Here is a 19420-nt window from a genome sequence, read left to right as displayed (position 1 = left end):
GTTCGATTCCCACCTCCGCCTTGTGTGTGCGGAGTTTGCATGTTCTCGCCGTGCATCGGGGGTTTCCTCCGGGTACTCCGGTTTCCTCCTCCGGTCCAAAGACATGCATGGTAGGTTGATTGGCATCTCTGGAAAATTGTCCATAGTGTGTGTGTGTGAGTGAATGAGAGTGTGTGTGTGCCCTGCGATGGGTTGGCACTCCGTCCAGGGTGTATCCTGCCTCGATGCCCGATGATGCCTGAGATAGGCACAGGCTCCCCGTGACCCAAGAAGTTCGGATAAGCGGTAGAAAATGAATGAATGAATGAATGTTTAGTCCACTCAGATCCTGATCAGTATAAAGCAGTAAGAATGAGTAAACAAACACATAAACAAAAATCTAAATAAATACTTATCTGTTGGGTGGCACAGAACAGACACCTCACTGTTATCACCCGGCTCCCCACAGGGAGGATGTCTGAACCATCTGATAGTGTCATCGATAAGCATTTGACTGTAACTGGTAGACTTCTTTATTAGAGGAAGCACATTGTTACAATCTATACATTTCATTAAAAGTAGTAAAAGAAAAAGTGGTTGTTGTAATCAATAATAAAAAAGAATAATCTAAAACTTTTTTTAATATATATTTCTCAAGCTCCTTAGAATGAATAAATGACAATAAAGTGCAATCAGTAGCATGTAGTATAATAAACCCCATCATTATTTTTAGGAAATATTCTTTTATTGGCAACATAAATTGAAAAGTAGTTGTATTTAAATGCACCAGGGCACATTTTTATATTTTACCATTTTTAAATCTAGTCTTTATTTATTTGTTAATGGAGAGTATAATGATCTCTCCAGTGAATCTGTTTGCAGCTAATATTATGAACTATACTTTAGAACAATAAACCAAGCTGTCAGTAATAATGTGACCTGATTTCTTCAGTGTATAGAGGATCTGCTTCTCGCTCCCTTCCTGGGCGAGAGAGACGAAGATGTCTTTATACAAACCTTGAGTGAAGATGGACTCCACATGCTGTACTTAAAGAAAACTCTGGAAAAGTTCAAGAGGGCAAACCAGAGACGCTAAAAATAAGAAATGATTAAGACGATGTGAACCAGGATTGCAAAATAATAATAATTATTATTATTTTTATTTATTTTATTTTTTTCTGCCACAGTGTTATTTAACTTGAGTGAAAAAACAAAGTGACATTTATTATTATCGAAACTGATGATGTCTGAAGCTGTGAAAAAGGTTCATTGTTTCTCACATTATCATTTGTCAGTGTGGATGTGTATACATTTTCTTTTGTTAAACTGTATGAAATCGTTTTCAATAATACTCATTTATCTTTTCCCCTATCTAACTGCCAATTATGGATAATAATAATTATAATAAAAAAAATGTGTTCTCAGAAACTTTTGGTTAAAAGTGTATAGTAACACTGTTCATTTGGATCATTTGAAATCAGTTATTGTTCAACTTCTATTTAAAAGAAATAATAAACACTAATTAAATCAGACTGCCTACTGCTTCTTTTGTCAAAGGAAAAAGTGTAAAAGCAGTTTACATGATCAGAGTTTATTTACATCCAGTTGTCTTTACAGATGACTAGTGGAGAAAAAAGGAAATGACTCACACTTAAGCCTTCCAGTCTCACTCCATAATCATTACATTACATTACATTACATTTACAGCATTTAGCAGACGTTTATCTCATTTTTTATACAACTGAGCAATTGAGGGTTAAGGGCCTTGCTCAGGGGCCCAGCATAATCACAGTAGTACTCTACTGTAGTGCGCTAGAGTCCATGATGTAAATTACCAGGCTTCAGCTAGTGACAGCTGGGAAATACCTAAAAGGCAAATCTTAACGCAATGAGCACATGCTTTAAGATGTGTAATGGATTGTGTAAAAAATGTCCACAAATGAGCTGACAATTTGAAAATGATTATTTTAAGGAACGAACATGTTATGTACATTATATAAAAATTTCATATTTACATGTGTATTAACGATAGAGAAAGTTATAATCCATCATCTGAACATTTTCATCTTTCTTTCTTAATGTGATACAATATAAATATTTTTGATAACATACATGTCCATGCTTTGACTTAATAATAATCTCTTTAACTTGCTTACTTTAATTCCTTAGCTCTGTGTTGTTTTATGTAGCTCTATGGTCCTGGAGAAACAGTGTTTAATTTCACTATGTTCTGTGTCACCTATATACGGTTGAATTGACAATAAAAGCGTCTTGACTTGATTTGACTCGTCGGCTGACAAACCACAAATGACTCCAGTGATACATAGCATGTGCAGCTCTTTCTGTTTTTTATGTAATGACTGTACTGTACTGTACTCATTCTCTTCAGATCCGGAGTATTTTTATTGCCTATACATTACAATTAAATGACCGGTTTCCTATTTAATAAAACTGAGTTTCAGGTCCTGTTGTGAGTTAATAATATGTGGAGTGCAAAACCATCTTATTTACCTTATAACTTTAGGGAGCATTCTTTATAATGTCATCACCATTGTAGACCTTCTATAATAAATAACACTGTTAGTAGTTCACACAAAATAGAAGAAGAGCTTCTGCGCTATAGAGGTATGAGTGCCAGAGGTGTAAATTGTTGCCCATTCTGTGTTTTGTTGTTAATGTCGGGGGTTGATGATTGTAAAACCACATGAAAAAGGGAAATGAGGCAAAAGGCCAACTGGCATTCAAACAGGATCGCAATATCCTCAGACTGAAGAGTGCTAGGTTTCAAGTCTCATTTATCCTTTAAATAAATGGTATTCGTCCAAAATAATTTTGCTGAAAGTGAAATCACAATTTGGGAATTCCAATAATACATAATAATAAAAATAATTATTGCATAATGAGTTTACAAAAATATAGTGGAAGGTTTAGACCCCTGTGGAGCAAGCCAAGTGGTCACGGTGGGGGAAAAACCCTTCATACGATTGCAGGAGGAAGAAATCCTGAGACAAACCAGAGTTAAATGGAATTCATCCTCTTCTGATTGAGACTAGATACTGAGATACTGTGTACATGTGTGAATCCTGGAATGAGCACAGAACAATTCAGTTCAATTCTATTTCTATCAAGTTTTCCACAAAGCAGCTTTACAGAAAATGATAAATGATTCTTTTCTTTTTTTTCCCCATTTTTTGAATGATCAAGCCTGAATGAGGAATAACCTTCTGAGATGAGAGGAACCAGACTCTGGATAGTCTAGTGACACTGAATAGTGGGATTGATTATAAATCGTTTCCTTTTTTAAGTGTATACTATATGGTCAAAAAGTATAACCAGGAAATAAATTCTAGTTTGAACCTAAAGTGCCTTGTTGAAGCCATTTTCATTCTTCATGATTACAGCAACATTTTTTATCTGTAAATGTAAAGCATCCAAATGACATTATTTTTAGAGACGAAAGGAGGAGACTTGGACTTAAACCTTTATGTAGATATTTAAGATATCCAACCATAACAGCAGAAGGTTAGTCACCTTCATCAAGTCCAGAAGCCCCAAAATCTATTTCATGAATAATTAGAAGAATCATAGAACACCCAATATGCAATAAAAATTGTTTGTTTACTTTTAAAATTGTACTTACCTTAAAGCTAAACAAGCTAATTTACTGTGTATTACAACCTCTTTACAAAGAAGATACTGTAGGTATTGTGAGGAATGAGAACTCTACATTGTCTTGAGGTGTGAATGAGTGTGTGAATGTGGACTGGTGTCTCTTTATCATTCAGGGTGTTCCTTGTGACGTGACATATGGCTAAGTATGGTGACTCACTCAGAATTTGTTCTCTGCGTTTAACCCATCCAAATGTTTCCAGGTCCAGTATTAACTACGATAGTTGATAAGGAAGAATGAATGAAGTAAATGGGGAAGAAAAACAAAACAAAAACAAACTTTTTTTTGGAATTTTAGAGTTTTTTATTTATTTTTGTCAGTCTATATCTTTCATTGTTTTAGACAGTATCATGAAGCAACTTTATACTTATATAATAACATCTGGCATCTATGAGGTTTTTTTTTGTAATTAATTTTTAAACTTTTCCTTTAGTGGTTACATGTTGCATTTGTCATCATTTGAAATCCACCTTTGTCATTTTAAATAAATATTCAATCAAATTCAATAAAATTTTATTTGTATAGCACTTTTAACAATGGACGTTGTCTCAAAGCAGCTTGACAGAACATAATAAACATACTTGAAGATTAATATTAGATTTATATTTAAATGTGTTTGTATTTATCCCCAACAAACAAGCCTGAGGTGACTGAGGTGACTGTGGTGAGGAAAAACTCCCTTAGATGGAAGAGGAAGAAACCTTGAGAGGAACCAGACTCAAAAGTGAACCTCATCCTCAATTGGATGACACTGGAGGGTGTGATTATAAACTGTTATAAACACCGGCGTGTGTTATTAGGTATAATGTCCTTTCTACAGTCAGATACAGTCCAACAATTGTGTATTGGCATCTCCTTTTTTAACCTCCTCTGGTACATCTCTTGGTGCCTCCGGATCCTCATAGGGTTGATGCCTCTTCTCAGTGAGGGTCCGAAATCTTCATGAAGCAGAACATAACTGGAGCTGGCACAATCTCTGGAAGCCTCGGGATGGCTGCTGTTCATAATATAAACCAGCACTAGATTATAATGTGCATTTGATCAGACCTACTAGAGCACAAGATTATGGGATGTATTATGTGTACGTCTGGTTAAAGAGATATGTCTTTAATGTACATTTAAACTGGGAGAGTGTGTTTGACCCCCAAACACTGTCAGGAAGGCTAATTAGAATTTTATGAGCTAAATACAAGTAGATTAGTATATTTTTATATTCTGTGAACTACCAAAACTTTTTAATGTAAGTATTATGTCTAGAAGTAATCTTATATTTAGTTCACTGGAGTCTTATAATAGGAAATATCAGATACATCAGAATATATGACTATATGTAATCTGTTTATCAAACACAGAGACCAGTCATAAAGCCTAAATGTGAGCCAGGTGGCTCGATCACCAAATCACCACATCAGCTGGAGAGGAGATCAACTGTGGTGAGAGAATATCAGAGCAGTGAGATTGGGAATGAAGCGACAGGGTGTGGATTTCACCTCAGGAGCTCCATGGGGTTCAGATTAATCATGTGTGTGACAGGCAAAATAACACAACAGTAAAATCTTAAATGCTGTATGACTCTGTGTAAGGATTTTTTTAAGATCACTGCATTTCCATTTCTGTCATAGTTTTAATGTTGCAAATATAACGTACATTTAAATAAATTTGTGTCTCACACACATTTATTGTTAAGCATTAGTCACGTGTTAGTCAGAAATTCTTTCTTGGTGGATCATTGGCTATATTTAACCTCCTTCTAGTCTCTATTTTAGCAATCTGAAAACCGGACTATCGCTATACAGCCATATTAAACACGCTTTAACGGTTTGGCAGTTTTTTTGTTAATTGTTTTAAGTTTTTAAAAAGGAGGTGCTTTTGGAAAAATCGAGTAAAGCAGACAAATGGTGTGTGTGCGGAATTTGTCTCCTGCTTTTTTGTCTCCTACTTTTTTGTAATCTTAGTCAATGTACACTCAAATATTCTTTGTGATATTTGTTAACTGGACAAAGATAAAATATGCGTAGAATATTTTGTGTGTGTGTGTGTGTGTGTGTGTGTGTGTGTGTGTGTGTGTGTGTGTGTGTGTGTGTGTGTGTGTGTTCTCAGAGGGGGTTGGCGAACATCCTGTATTTCAGCCTGGCCAGTGTTAAGTGAGTGACAGGTGTGACTTTGCATAAGATGGCTTCCATCTCCCATGATGCCCCGACTATCCAATAGGCTGTGCAGATGAGGTGATGATGCTGTCAGATCTCGAGGTATATAAAGTAAAAGTAGCGTATTAGCACTTCTGAGCAGTTGGAGCATTCCCAGCCTTGCCTCGGGTGTAGGGATTGCTTGGGAAAAAGCAAAACTACACGGATCCAACCTGTGTAGTTTTGTTTTTTTGGGAATATTCTTGAGGCTCAACCGTTCTCACACTGGATTTTGGAAAACATTTCTGGATAAGGAGTTTGTTTCAGAAGACTAATACCTCTTTGGGCTTTGTCCCCACAGTTTAAGGCACTCTTGTGGATACAAGTAAGTAAGCTTATTGCCCTTCTACTTACATTCTGGACACTTTGTACTTTGTTTAAAATGCATCCTTGGCAATTTGCTGTTTTGTGATCTAATGATTTTGCAACAATAATAATAAAATAACAATTTGAAGAAACACTGGCAGAGACATGCTGTATGCACAGCTATGGCCCTGCTGAGGGTTGGGAAAAAGAAGAATAAGGTAGACCTGTTGTTTCACACAATAATTTATTTTAGATTGCAACTTTTCTTCCCCCAAGGTTATTATATGGTGCGATGGTTTGAGAAAAGCCAAGAATAGCCTGTGATAGCATTAGAGTGGTGTCCCAGCTCGGCCGTGATGACTTTTTAAGGGAATCAGCAGCAGGGCTATCAGTTGCACCTCTAGCTATGTGCCACATGGTGACTGTCAATCAAGCAAAGGGGCTGATTATTTTTAGACTCAGCCTTTTGTGACACTCAGGCATCAATATCTAAGGAAGTTTTTAGTTTTTCACAAAACTTTGTCACTAGTGAATTTACCATGTGACAATTGATGATGTGACTTTACATTATTCTTTAAATATTTTGTACAGATGGTTGATCATATATGTTGCATTCAAACAGTCTTTCAAAACTTTGAAATAATTCATTTGTGCTTGGTTTGGTTGCTACATGTAGGACAGATGCAATCAGTTATTGATTTGATGTTTAATTCATTTGCTAAGTTTTATACGTTATTATTTAAAATTAAATAATTAGACTTAAATATACATACACTGTAATTAGTCCTATGTGCTGAATTAGTCCTATAAGTATGAATTATCGTTTTTGGTTTATTTGACTATATTATTTTGAATCCAATATTTATCTACTTACTTATTTAAGGTCCACTTTATTGGCACAGATGCACAAGCTATTTTAGGTAAAGGTCATGTGCAGCTGTCTGGCCATTTTAAAAGTGCTGGTTACAAACCCCCCTATTCCTATAAAAATGGTATTGCTTCATAAAAGAGTGATAATAACTATTACCATTTTTATGACAAGTTTTTTGATTGATTGTGAAAATATTATTTAAAGAAATATTTAATTTCTTCTAGAAAAGTTGAAATAATTCTGTGATCATGCATGCATTTCAGACACTGCAGCCATAAACAGATTTGATGCGTGTGTATACACTTAAAAATCTCACATTAGTCACCGGGAATGAACTATTCAGTGTCATTTATATATAGCATCATTATATGATTATATGATAACAAGCAGTATAAAGAAACTTGCTAGAAGTTGCTAACGATTAAATTAGGATATCTGTTGCATATATAAGTGCTAGAGGAAGGTGACAGAAGTGAAAAGTCATTGTAAATGAGGTGACAGAAAATCCAAAGGCACCAGTTGTTACTGTCATGTCTGTGAGCTGTCAGTCGATGCGAGATGCAAAGGTTTGGCCTAGCACTCAGACCCCATGGAGCCACTGATCTTTCAAGTGACAAGCTACTCTTCAGTCAGCTGCTGGGGTGTCATTACAATGATTATTCAGTTTAACTACAGCTAAAAATACCCAGCCCATCACTTGTAATTTCTTGCTAATTATGACTGGTTGACTCTTCATGATAAATATGCAGTAATCATTGCTTTGCATTTGTTTCTTTCAGGGTGCCCACCATCATGGCAACACAAGCGCCAACATTTACACAGCCGCTTCAGAGCGTTGTGGCACTTGAGGGTAGTGCTGCAACGTTCGAAGCCCAAATTAGTGGTAAGGAGGCCTTCTGATTTCTTGTTTGTGAGGAAAAGTCATGAAATGTCCTAATGTCCCAAATGCCCTCAATAACATCAATTCTAGATTATTCTTAAATTACCTGTATTACAGAGGAGTCATCTAATTTACTGAAACATTTCTGACTGAAATAAATAAAAGTTTCTTTAGTATCATATTAATTAAAAACTTTGCATTATTTAAAAACTGATTTATTTGCAACCAAAATAACTCTTGCTAATAAGAATCTTATCAATGAATCAGGTAATCCAGTTCCTGAGGTGAGCTGGTTTCGTGATGGCCAGGTTCTTTCTACTGCCGCTCTGCCCGGCGCTCAGATCTCGTTCAGCGAAGGCCGCGCTGTTCTGAAGATCCCCGCCGTGACAGCCGCACACAGTGGAAGATTTTCTGTGAGAGCCACCAATGGAGCTGGACAAGCCACTAGCACTGCTGAACTCCTGGTTACAGGTAGGAGAACATCTCCTAGAATGTTGTCCTTTTTTTTTTTATATTTTATTTCATAATAGCAAAATTACTACACAGATACATGGAAGGTGCACCAAAACTGCCTTCAACAAATTACATTTTTAAAATCAAAACATTGTGATTAAACTCTTTGCTTTTAAATTACATACATGGCACAATAAAATTCTCAGTCGACCAACTGCATTTTAGTAAAATTTAAACCATAGCACAGCTTGATGACCCTGCCCCTCTAGCTACTGCTCTAGTCTGCCCCTAGAGCAGACTGCAAAAAGTGCATAAGTGCCCTGTGTATGTTTTTGTTTTTTAATTGATATCGAGATGTACATAACACAGGCCAGCACAAAGAACACTGCATGACATGAATACTGACAAAGCACAAAATGCCCTTGCTTTTTAACTATCAGACCAATAAGTACTCAACCTTCCACACATCAGAGTATTAAAAGTAAACTATATCTCCCTGAATTTCTCAATGTGAAGACACTATTCACATTATGCAGTTTGAAATAAAGCTCATGTGTTTTTTGGGGCATTCAATAATTTGTTGTCATACTTTTTAACATGCTTTTAATATGTCCCTATTAAATAGATTTTACTTAGTCAGTTATCATAAATATATTTCAATTACATCGACATATATGCCTCAACACATTTCACTGCTGTTTTTGTGTAAACATTCGGGAACTACATGCAAAGGTCATGGTTTTGGGAAATAGAGATCTCTGCCAAATCAAAATTGGATATGCTGCTAAAGACTGTTATGGGTATCATGTCCAAGAGAATTAAGCACAAGTATTTATAGTACAGTGTAAATAAGCTCTAAGGTACAACATGTGATGTGAAGATTTATGTCATGGTTGAAAATCAGAGCATATTTATTTTGAGGTTTGAGTATCTATCTATCTATCTATCTATCTATCTATCTATCTATCTATCTATCTATCTATCTATCTATCTATCTATCTATCTATCTATCTATCTTGAAATACAACAGTAAAGTGGTGATTTTTAAAGCTTTAAAACATCATTTTGTGGTTATCTTATAACAGTGAAAATCATTACATGTTATGTTACATTAATGTTACACATATTGTATATTTGTGATCCGGGACTTATGGTTAATTTAGTGTTTGACTTGTTATTTGATTTTGTTTAATTTAAATCTCAATAAAAACAAGCAATCCTATAAATAATATCAAGACCATAGACCTAATCAGATTTGTGTGTGGAAAGCTCAGAAATAGAAAGTTCCATGGCTCCAAAAATGGGAAGAAACATATTATTGAACTGATTTGAACGTATCAGTTAAATATCATACATATCATCTGGATTATGCTGAGATAAATCTGTGCTAAGAGGATGAGCTAAATTTATTTCTGGATTTTGTTGACTGTTTAGAATGCATTTACATTGCATTTACATTTTTGTGTGTATTGTTTTTAGATTGTGTTTAAATTCTGCTTGAATTTTGTTCTAATTTTTAGATTTGTTTAGACTGCATTTAATTAGTTTTTTAGATTGTGTTTGGATTTTTATATTCTGATTGGATTGTGTTTAAATTGTATTTACAATGTTTTTAAATTATGTTTGGATTATTTTTAGATGTGTTCAGTTTGTATTTGATGTGCATTTAGATTATGCTTGGATTTATTTCAATTTTGTTTCAGAATCAGAATTATGTTTGAGTACCATGGGTTAACATGTACAAAGGGTTTGTCTTTGTCCATAAGTTTAGACTGTATTTAAGTTGTGTGTGGACTGTAATTTTGATTCATTTGCATTGTGCTGATTGTGTTTCAATTCTGCTTGGATTGAGTTTAAATTACTTTTCCATGTCATTATATGAAGGCAGATTAGACAGTGTTTTTACATTGTGTTGCATCGCATATTGTGCCAAGGTTGTGTATAGATTGTGTTTGTTTTTAAGTTGTGTTGAGATTGTGTTTGAATTAGGTGTTTGTTGAGTGAATGCTAGGACAGCAGCTGGTATTCATGCCAAGATCTATTCATAAATTACAGCTACTGTATGTAGTTGTATTATTAGCACCTACTGCAAAGTGGTTTTGGTTTTCAAGGAAATTTGATTCTAAAAGCTACCACTTGCTAGAATTTGACAGGTGCTAATGCTTTGTAGCTTTGAAGATTACAGATAATATTACTTAACACTAGATTTGTAATATTAAGAGTTATGTTTTTTTTATAAGTGAATTCTAGGTAAGCGCTATCTAAAAGCAAAATATTAGCTTTAATAAAAGAAATGAAAGAACAGATTTTGGGATGTGTGGGTGAGGGGGCTTAGGATAAACTAACGTGAATTATGCTTTTTGAATAAACAAATAAATCACAGCTAATATACTCAGTGACTTGCATTAAGCAAATAAGCTAGAAGGCCACCAGTAATTCTCAGAAAAACCAACAAATCTAAATGTCAAAAGCAAATAAAACCATGACAGTTTCATAGAAATGTCTTGTTGTAAATGAAGGTTAGAGACTATGCTATGTAATTTAGGCAGTTTTTGCAGTAATAATTTAAAGCCTATTTAAGTATTTGTATGTGTATCTTATGTATAATGGACAAAAATCATTCTTTAATGTGCAGGCAAATTTAGTAAATTACAGCCTAACATATCAAAGTTATCAGAGCATCATCATTAGATAAGCAAAAGTACTAACACGTATTCTGTGCTAGTGTGCTAGCTAAAGAATTCAGAGGAAATACTACCTGAATCTATAATGTTTTACCTCAGGTCAAAAATTTAGTAAAAACACCACATTTTTTTCTTCATTTTGATAGCTTGTTCTCTGGTAACGCTATGTATGGATTGTCTTTCAGCGGAAACTGCACCGCCCAACTTTATTCAGAGACTACAAAGCATGACTGTGAGACAAGGAAGCAAAGTGAGACTGGATGTCCGTATGACAGGAATCCCTACACCTGTGGTGAAGTTTTTCAGAGAGGGTGCTGAGATTCAGAGCTCAGCTGACTTTCAGATTGTTCAGGATGGAGATCTTTACAGTTTGTTGATTGCCGAGGCTTTTCCTGAAGACTCTGGTACATACTCAGTTAGTGCCTCTAACAGCAGTGGACGTGCGACTTCGACTGCAGAACTACTGGTTCAAGGTAAATTCTTACAATATACCTGTGTATTTGTATCCTGAAGGTTTGGAAATATTAATTATTTGTATGTAATACGAATTTCAACTATGAAAGTGAGTGTTAATAGGTTAGTTTTCAGAGGGTCACAGAAATGAAATTTTTATCTCTTTAGTTAATTATAACATTTGTTATGACTTGAATTTTGATGGATATATCTGGGTGCATACCAAACTCTGTAATACTAACTATAATGACCAACTGTGCAGGTGAAGAGGAAGCTGTGCCTGCTAAGAAAATTAAGACAGTTATTTCAAGCTCTCAGATTTCACAGACCCGCCAAACCAGAATGGAAAAGGTAATCAATATTCCTTACTTGAAGCAGAGTTTACTGTCAACACAGAGCTGCCCTGTTAATATCTGGCTTTTGGGCGATCCATAGAAAATGGAAACCCGCTTTGAGGCCGCGTCCATGCAGATGCAAGTGGAAGGAGGTATTCTGACTCAGATGGCCCACAAAACTCCACCACGTGTGCCACCCAAACCAACCTCCAAGTCTCCTCCATCTCTTGTGACTAAAGTTTCAGTTACTCGACAACAGTCACCTTCTCCTGTGAGGCATGTGAAGGCACCTACACCGACTCCTGTCAGGTAACGACTTCCTGAATATTCTACATCATACTTTGACTTTATCAATTTATGATAATGTGGCATAGTGGTGAAGCATAGTGAAAGGATCTCTGGTTCTATGCTTAACTTGGGTTTCTTTTGGTATTGAGTTTCACATGTTCTCCCAGCATCTGTGTGGGCGATATGGAAGCTTAGTAGTTAAGGTGTTGTGCTACTGATTGGAAGGTTGTGAGTTTGAATCCCAGATCCACCAAGCAACCACTGCTGGGCCCCTGAGCAAGGCCCTTAACCCTTAATTGTATAAAATGAGATCAAATGTAGGTTGCTCTGGATAAGGGCATCTGCCAAAATAGTGTTTCTTCTGAAAAGTTAGTAGATTAGGTGTAGAAGTAAATTCTACAGGCAGTAGATCTCAGGGAACAGGGTTACTTACAGTCTAATTGCAAGCCCTTGATGGACGCTATTCCTATGTGCTGAGCATTCCTATGTTCCTATGTCAAGTGGGGAAATTGCTACACCAGTTACAGTATCAGTATAATGGTCTGGTTTTGCTTTAGAGGTTAAAAATGAAAACAAAATAGGCTTACAATTCAAGAATTCAATGCAGTTCAATGCCAGAGTTATATGACAGCTCTGTTCATTAGCAATCTATGAAATGACAAGCATGATGGCCAAATTAACATAAAAGTTGAAGCACTGGAGCCTTATCACTTTGAGAAGAGTGTACAGAGGAGGAGGTGTGAGACATAGACAGTGCTGCTTGCTGTTGCATATCAAGTTGAAGCAAGAGCTAATTCCCAAAGCATTACTATCAGAAGGCAGATATTCTAAGTGAAAATAGACTAAAATGCCAAAGAAAATGAGTGGAAAAGTCCTAATCATATGATTACAAAAAAAAAGACGTCACTGAAGATTAGATGTAAAATACAAATATTAACATGCAAATCATTCAGGGTGGATTTTGTTTCAGGATACAACAAGGATACACTTAAAATTAAAATTAAAGGAAAAAAAAATGGTCTAAATACTTTTTAATCTAGATTGACCAAAATCTTTCTTCTCTTTTATTTTCAGAACTGTATCCCCCTCCACAAGACTGTCCATATCTCCAATCAGGCCTGTCAAGTCCCCAGTGATGACCCGAAAACAGGTTACTCAGATCACAGAGGTCCTGCCTCCATGGAAACAGGCGGGATATGTATCTGAGTCCAGCTACATTGCCAGCATGGCAGCGAGAGCTGCGAAAGTTCAAACCACTACTCAGGTCCGCATGGAGCAGCGCTGGGAAGGCTCAGTTGCCATGCAGCAACAAGTCAGCGGCGTCGCTGTCAAAGAGGTGGGCAGAATACATGATTTGCATGCATGTAAATGAGAGGAAATCTACTTATCCATAAGGTATAAATTGTGAATGAATAAATGAAAGGTGCTGGTGTCTTAAGCATTTGAAATGATGCATTATTATGTATCTACTTGAAATACTGGCAGAAACATGAACAAACATGTATTTTATGTTGCATCCTAATTTTACTTGCATGTATGAAAGGAACAGCAAAGCATGGATGACAAATCTGTTGCTGTTGCCACTGTGGTGGCAGCAGTGGACCAGGCTCGTAGTCGCAAGCCTTTTGCTGGCTCAGCAGAGCCTCAAGGTGTAGAGAGCACCACTGCTACTGTTCTTCCTGCACTTCCAACCGAGCAGGTAGTTTGGTCATTCAGTGACGTGGTCACTCATCCAACCTTTTAATTCACCTCCATCCTGGTGCATCCATTGACTTCCTTAAACATCATTTTGCCTTTCCAAGCTGTCATGTACATTTTGCTCATTACCCTTTTCAAATTCATATCGCTTGTCACACCACTGAGATTTTTATTTTTACAATTTATATTGCTTTTTATTTTTTCCTGCCATCTCTGGAATCACAGAAACCCTGGAAGACTAATTTTAAGTTGTTTTGTCCACTATGGAAAATATTCATCTACACATTATACTAACAGCAAAACATCATTCACATCAGCTATGAAGAAACTAAGACAACTGTTATTTTTCTTGTTGGCAAAACAGATGAAACATATTTCATCCATGACAATTCTTGAGCAGGATATTGAGCGAGAGGCCATTGGTTCTCTCCCAGATCATACAACAACTATGGAAACAACTTCTAGCCATTACTCTTTTGCCTCCCAGGAGCAGGTACCCATAAGTCATCATCCTTGAGTTTGGCACACATTCATGTCGGTGTGCTGAGAGCACTTTGAATGAAACGTTCTAAAAGTTCACCATTTCAACTAACATGACACTGAATAGTTATGTCATCTCTTGAAAACATATGTGTTCAATTCTCAATATGTAAAAAATCACAATGTACTTTAAGAAGAAAATAGGAAACCCAAAAAAGTTACAATACCCTGGTTGCATACGTTTGTGCACCCTTTTTCATTTAGGGGTTTGTGGTTGTGTTCAGAAAAAATGAATCACATTCAATCTCCAGTCTTTTACCAGTAAAATTTTTCTGATTAATATAAAAAAAGATCAGCTTTTTCTGCAGAATTGTCTTTTTATATTCTTGCTTTCATCCTGTCTCTGAAACCATGGCCCTTGATAAGTTTACAAAGAATGCAGGGTAACGCTTTAGATGTATCCTCCAAAATATATGAACAATAAAGCCAAAAACTTATCAAAGGATAACACAAAGGGAAAAAACACTTCTTTTGTTAATTTTATATACTTTATGAGATACATCTCAGATGGTTTTACTTATGAAAAAGCCTTGGCTGTGTGAATGCAGCCCATATACATTATCCGAGTGGGACAACTGCATAGACATTGAAGTAACTTTTGAACTTTAGTTTCTCAGAATGTCCCTAAGTTTATAGAATGCACATTACTATATGATTTCGTTATGTATAACTTGATTCAGTATTGTGCACCCAACTTACTAACATCACTGCACAGCAAACTCTGTAAAAGTACACATTATTGCGTGCTTTTGGAAATGCTGTAATTTGAATTTACCCACAATGTATAGATTTGAGAGCATCTTTGACAAAGAACATAATGTCTGTCTTTGTATTAGATTACAATTAATACTTATTATTGCCAGGGTCATGAGAAAAGGGCTGGAGCTGTGGCTACAGTGCTTGCTGCGGTGGATCAAGCACGTGTACGAAAGCCTGTGCATGTTGAGGGTGCTTTGGCTGAAGAGGAAACGGACATTAAACAACAGGCTGTGCTAAGTTCTATGCAACAGGCTGCAAGTAAAATGGAGGTGTTGCAAATTCCCACTGATATACCGAGCTCGTCCATCGAGCAGAAAGTTCATGTCAGCCAGGTTAGAAGTATTCTATGACGGGCTACTTTTATTCACTGAAAGGTGGTGGGTTATTTCCAATTCATCAACCTGATTTTTGTTGATTTACATTAGATCCAAAGAACTACTGAGGTTAAGGCCCAGGTGGATTCTGGCCTTGCCCCATCCCCAGTTCCTCATTTCACAGTTTCAAAAGTTACTGTTCCTAAACCTGATCATAGCTATGAGGTAAGCAGCAGTTATATCAGGCAAGCAGAGAATACCCTTATAGTCAAATCATTTGTTCGTAAGATATTCAATTTGACAAGGTAAATAAATAGATAATTGATTTTCAGTCAGTTCCATGTGGTAAATGCTTAATTTATCCTGCTTGCCTGACATGCAACTTTAAGAAAGAAATAATACTACAGTCATTCCATCTAAATAAAAGGTAATCCATCACCCCTAAATAACCTCAGATATAATGACAGAATCAGAGTTCTGTTTCTTTCTCTGTTTCTTTCTCTTCTACTTTTGGCTTTTCCCGTTAGCGGGTCGCTACAACGAGTCATCTATTTCCACCTAACTCTATCCATGGCTTCCTCTACTCTCGCACCAATTAACTTTATGTCCTCTTTTAACACATCCATATAGCTTCTTAGGCCTTTCTCTTGACCTCTTACCTGGCAGCTCTCTGTTTATTTCTAACTTCTGTTAAAATTTGACCCTCATAATCCATTCCATCACATAACAAAACCCAACGGACTCCCTCCTTTTATTCATAATTCCCATTTAAAGTGGCTAATCAAAGAAACAATAACCCATATTGTTATGAATTATGCCCTTTTGATTCATGCTGCTTTCCTTGGGTTGGTCAGGTCTCAATAGCTGGCTCTGCTATTGCCACACTGCAGAAAGAGTTGTCTTCTACTCATACTGCCCAAAAGATCATCAAGCCTGTGAAGCCACCAACACATAAGATTGTGGAGACAAGAGTGACTCCAGAACCTACCCCTCCTCCATTTAGAGATGCCACTGAGAAATATCAGTTGCAATTCGACACAGACTTACAGAGACAGATAGGTGCTTCATATACAGGGGAATGGGAGACACAGGTTTGTAATTTTGGTTGATACTTGCTAAATGAGCTAATGTTTGTCATTAATCTCACAAGTTCCTCATCACAATTGTTTTGGTCATATATCACTCATGTGATCGGATATTAGTTCAGAGTTCACTTCCTTAACTGTGGATTACTCTCCTCTCCTCTCCTCTCCATGCCCCATCTGCCTGCCTTATCAACCTGCCTCATCTACCTGCCTTTTCTAATCACAGTTCTCTCAGAATATTTTATGCACCTTTTTTGATTTTCTTTTTTCCATCATTATTTTATCCCATTTCCCAACCGCTAACTCGGACTGTAACACATGATCCTGTTGGCAAATTGTTTAAAATCATGTTCTGTTTTACTCAGGTTCTTGAAACAGCTGCAGTTCCCTCAGTTGTCAGAGAGCCAAGTATTCCTCCGACTGTTGTTGCTGTAAGTATTTTATTGCATTCCTCTGTTTTTTGGTTTAACACTTTAATACAATATACATTAAAAACATATTCTAGCACTAGGTGTTGCAGAACATTAATTTTAGTAGTTAAATAATCATAAAAAAAATTGTAAACGAGTGTTTTCCAAAGTAAAAGCAAAAACCGATTCAGGACAGTATTCTCATTTAGGTTATTTTATTTGTGTCCTTAAATGCTGATAAACAACCTCATATAAGGCATCAATCTCAAATTAATAGCCATATACAGGCTTATGAATTACTCCATTTCCATTTTTAATGTGTTTAGGCTACACAGTTGTGAAGGTCAGTTCAAGAAATGTAAAAGTGTGTACTATATTACATATTTTAATAACATACCAATTCTTAAAATTAACTTGTTTGGTGGCTCAGCTGAAATCATTGGTTCTAGAACTAATAGCGTGTATCAATGAAGTTCATGTATGTCAGCAGATCAGTCCTTATAACTCAAGAAGACCTTATAACGCTCTTAGGATAGAGGATGCTATGCAGTGCTTTAAAGGATGTCTATAGCAGTATCTGGGAAATTTTTCTTGATTCATAACGACTTAGATTTCAACCAAGGAACCCATTCAACCCCATGATTTAAATCCAAAAACTAATCTGGACCTGTCTCTGTCATCTGTGCGTAGCTCTCAATTCTGTCTTTTGCAAGACACATAAAATGAAGTAATTCACAATGCCATAGAGGATTTTATTCAAATTTTATTTATCTTTACAGGACAATAAACATAACTTTAGGAGTAGGTGGGATTATTGAGTATTCCTTTGGAGGTGATCATGGGATAAAAAAAAAAGGTCCTGAGCCACCATTATCCCGGTGCAGTCTTATTGGTAGAATTCTATTTTTAAGCAATCTACTGCTTTAGTTCTTCAAAGAGTCTGAACTCTTACTTTGCATTTCTTTCTATTTGCCTCACTACTCTTTTGTCCAACTCACCTGACTAGTTGACAGCTTCCCGCAGTGGAGAAAATGTTTGTATTAATAAGTGCTAATGCTAATTTTCTTTGCGTTCTGTTCTTTAGGGCTTAAAGAACCTGACTGTTACCGAAGGAGAGTCCGTGACACTGGAGTGCCAGATCTCAGGTCACCCCACACCAGGCATTATGTGGTTCAGAGAGGACTACAGAATTGAAAGCTCTATTGATTTCCAGATCACATATGAGCAAGGATATGCCCGTTTAGTGATCCGTGAGGCTTTTGCTGAGGATAGTGGTCGTTTCACATGTACTGCTACAAACGAGGCTGGAACAATCAGCACCTCCTGCTACCTGCTTGTTAAAGGTTTCCTTATTCATTTTTATTTTATATAAATATACCTTTAGGAAGTTTTATTTTCTTTCTTACTCTATGAGCTTCATTAAATATTTCTATTCGGTCAAAATAAACATCATACTACAACTTCAAATTTCAGTGTCAGAGGAGATTGAGACCCGAGCCGAGATTACTACGGAGAAACAGTGAGTAATGAAATCCTGATATTCTTCATATAATGATTAACACAACACTTTATAAACCTTTAAAACTGGTAATGCAATTATTTCAGAGCAATTATTGAGACTAAAGAAGTGGTTACGTCAGAAGTTGGAGTTGTCTCTGAGACCGTGGATGCTGGAGCAGCTGTAGCGCCATTCTTTGTGAAGAAGCCACTTTCACAGAAACTTGTGGAAGGTGGCAGTGTTGTGTTTGTTTGCCAGATTGGAGGCAACCCCAAACCTCACATTTACTGGAAGAAAAATGGTGTCCCACTCACATCAGGATACAGGTATATCCAAGTCACAACAGTGAAAACAGTTTTCAGTTTATTTAGAGTAGAAATGCAAATTTATCATTATCTTCCTATTCTTTAGATATCGTGTAAGTTACAATAAGGAAACAGGACAATGCAAGCTGGAAATCTCCATGACATTTGCTGATGATGCTGGAGAGTATACTATCTCTGCCAAGAACCAGCATGGAGAGATATCGACTTCTACAAGACTTCTTGAGGAAGGTCAGTAATAGAAAAAAATAATGATGTAAGAAATGAAACACAATGGGGAGTGATGTCATAGGAAAATATCAAGATAAGCTAGTGCGATGTACAGTATTGATTATTTTACAACTGCAAATCCCACAGCGCTCTTATACCACAGCACCCAAGTATTTTTTTAATTGTTATTATTGTGTTAAACAGTTATGTTTCATCTTATTGAATGTTAGTGAGTTCATTACTGTTATCATTTATGTTAAAGCAGGCATAAATAGTATTTCCCATACCAAGCTGTCTTTGTTTGCTCTGTTTTATTATTAACTGTGTGTCAAATTGTATGTGGACTACAGAAATTATAATGTATTAGAATGAACACATTCATATAAATTAAGCTCGAATCCTATCATTTGAGCCATGCTGTTATAGAACTTTTTGACCTATCAGAATTGAGCACTAGTCACTAGTTCTGTGGTATAAA

General features: G+C 36.2%; 2 protein-coding genes across 18 annotated transcripts in view; both read left to right on the top strand.

Moving 5' to 3' along the window:
- Positions 1-1445, top strand: part of ccdc141 (coiled-coil domain containing 141) — a 61385-nt gene extending 59940 nt beyond the window's left edge. The window contains exon 26 of the mRNA XM_047814630.1: positions 932-1445. Coding sequence (XP_047670586.1) covers positions 932-1005 — 74 coding nt within the window. The 3' untranslated portion in view covers positions 1006-1445. The remainder of the gene's footprint in view (positions 1-931) is intronic.
- A 4492-nt stretch (positions 1446-5937) lies between these two features.
- Positions 5938-19420, top strand: part of ttn.2 (titin, tandem duplicate 2) — a 170885-nt gene continuing 157402 nt past the window's right edge. For 14 of the 17 annotated variants that reach the window (XM_047814450.1, XM_047814449.1, XM_047814444.1 and 11 more), the window contains exons 1-15: positions 5945-6160; positions 7792-7895; positions 8160-8363; positions 11215-11502; positions 11745-11833; positions 11918-12126; positions 13180-13441; positions 15207-15434; positions 15528-15641; positions 16271-16507; positions 16867-16932; positions 17996-18254; positions 18385-18430; positions 18517-18735; positions 18821-18963. In XM_047814450.1, the coding sequence (XP_047670406.1) occupies positions 7805-7895; positions 8160-8363; positions 11215-11502; positions 11745-11833; positions 11918-12126; positions 13180-13441; positions 15207-15434; positions 15528-15641; positions 16271-16507; positions 16867-16932; positions 17996-18254; positions 18385-18430; positions 18517-18735; positions 18821-18963 (2455 nt within the window). In that variant the 5' untranslated portion in view covers positions 5945-6160; positions 7792-7804. Of the gene's footprint in view, positions 6161-7791; positions 7896-8159; positions 8364-11214; positions 11503-11744; positions 11834-11917; positions 12127-13179; positions 13442-15206; positions 15435-15527; positions 15642-16270; positions 16508-16866; positions 16933-17995; positions 18255-18384; positions 18431-18516; positions 18736-18820; positions 18964-19420 lie in introns of all 17 variants that reach the window. The other 3 variants (XM_047814435.1, XM_047814451.1, XM_047814443.1) reach the window with 2 other exon arrangements.

The sequence above is a fragment of the Tachysurus fulvidraco genome, chromosome 6 (assembly GCF_022655615.1).
Source record: "Tachysurus fulvidraco isolate hzauxx_2018 chromosome 6, HZAU_PFXX_2.0, whole genome shotgun sequence".
NCBI classification, from domain to species: domain Eukaryota; kingdom Metazoa; phylum Chordata; class Actinopteri; order Siluriformes; family Bagridae; genus Tachysurus; species Tachysurus fulvidraco.
Note: the sequence above shows the minus strand (reverse complement) of the source record. Positions and strands in the feature narration are given on the sequence as shown.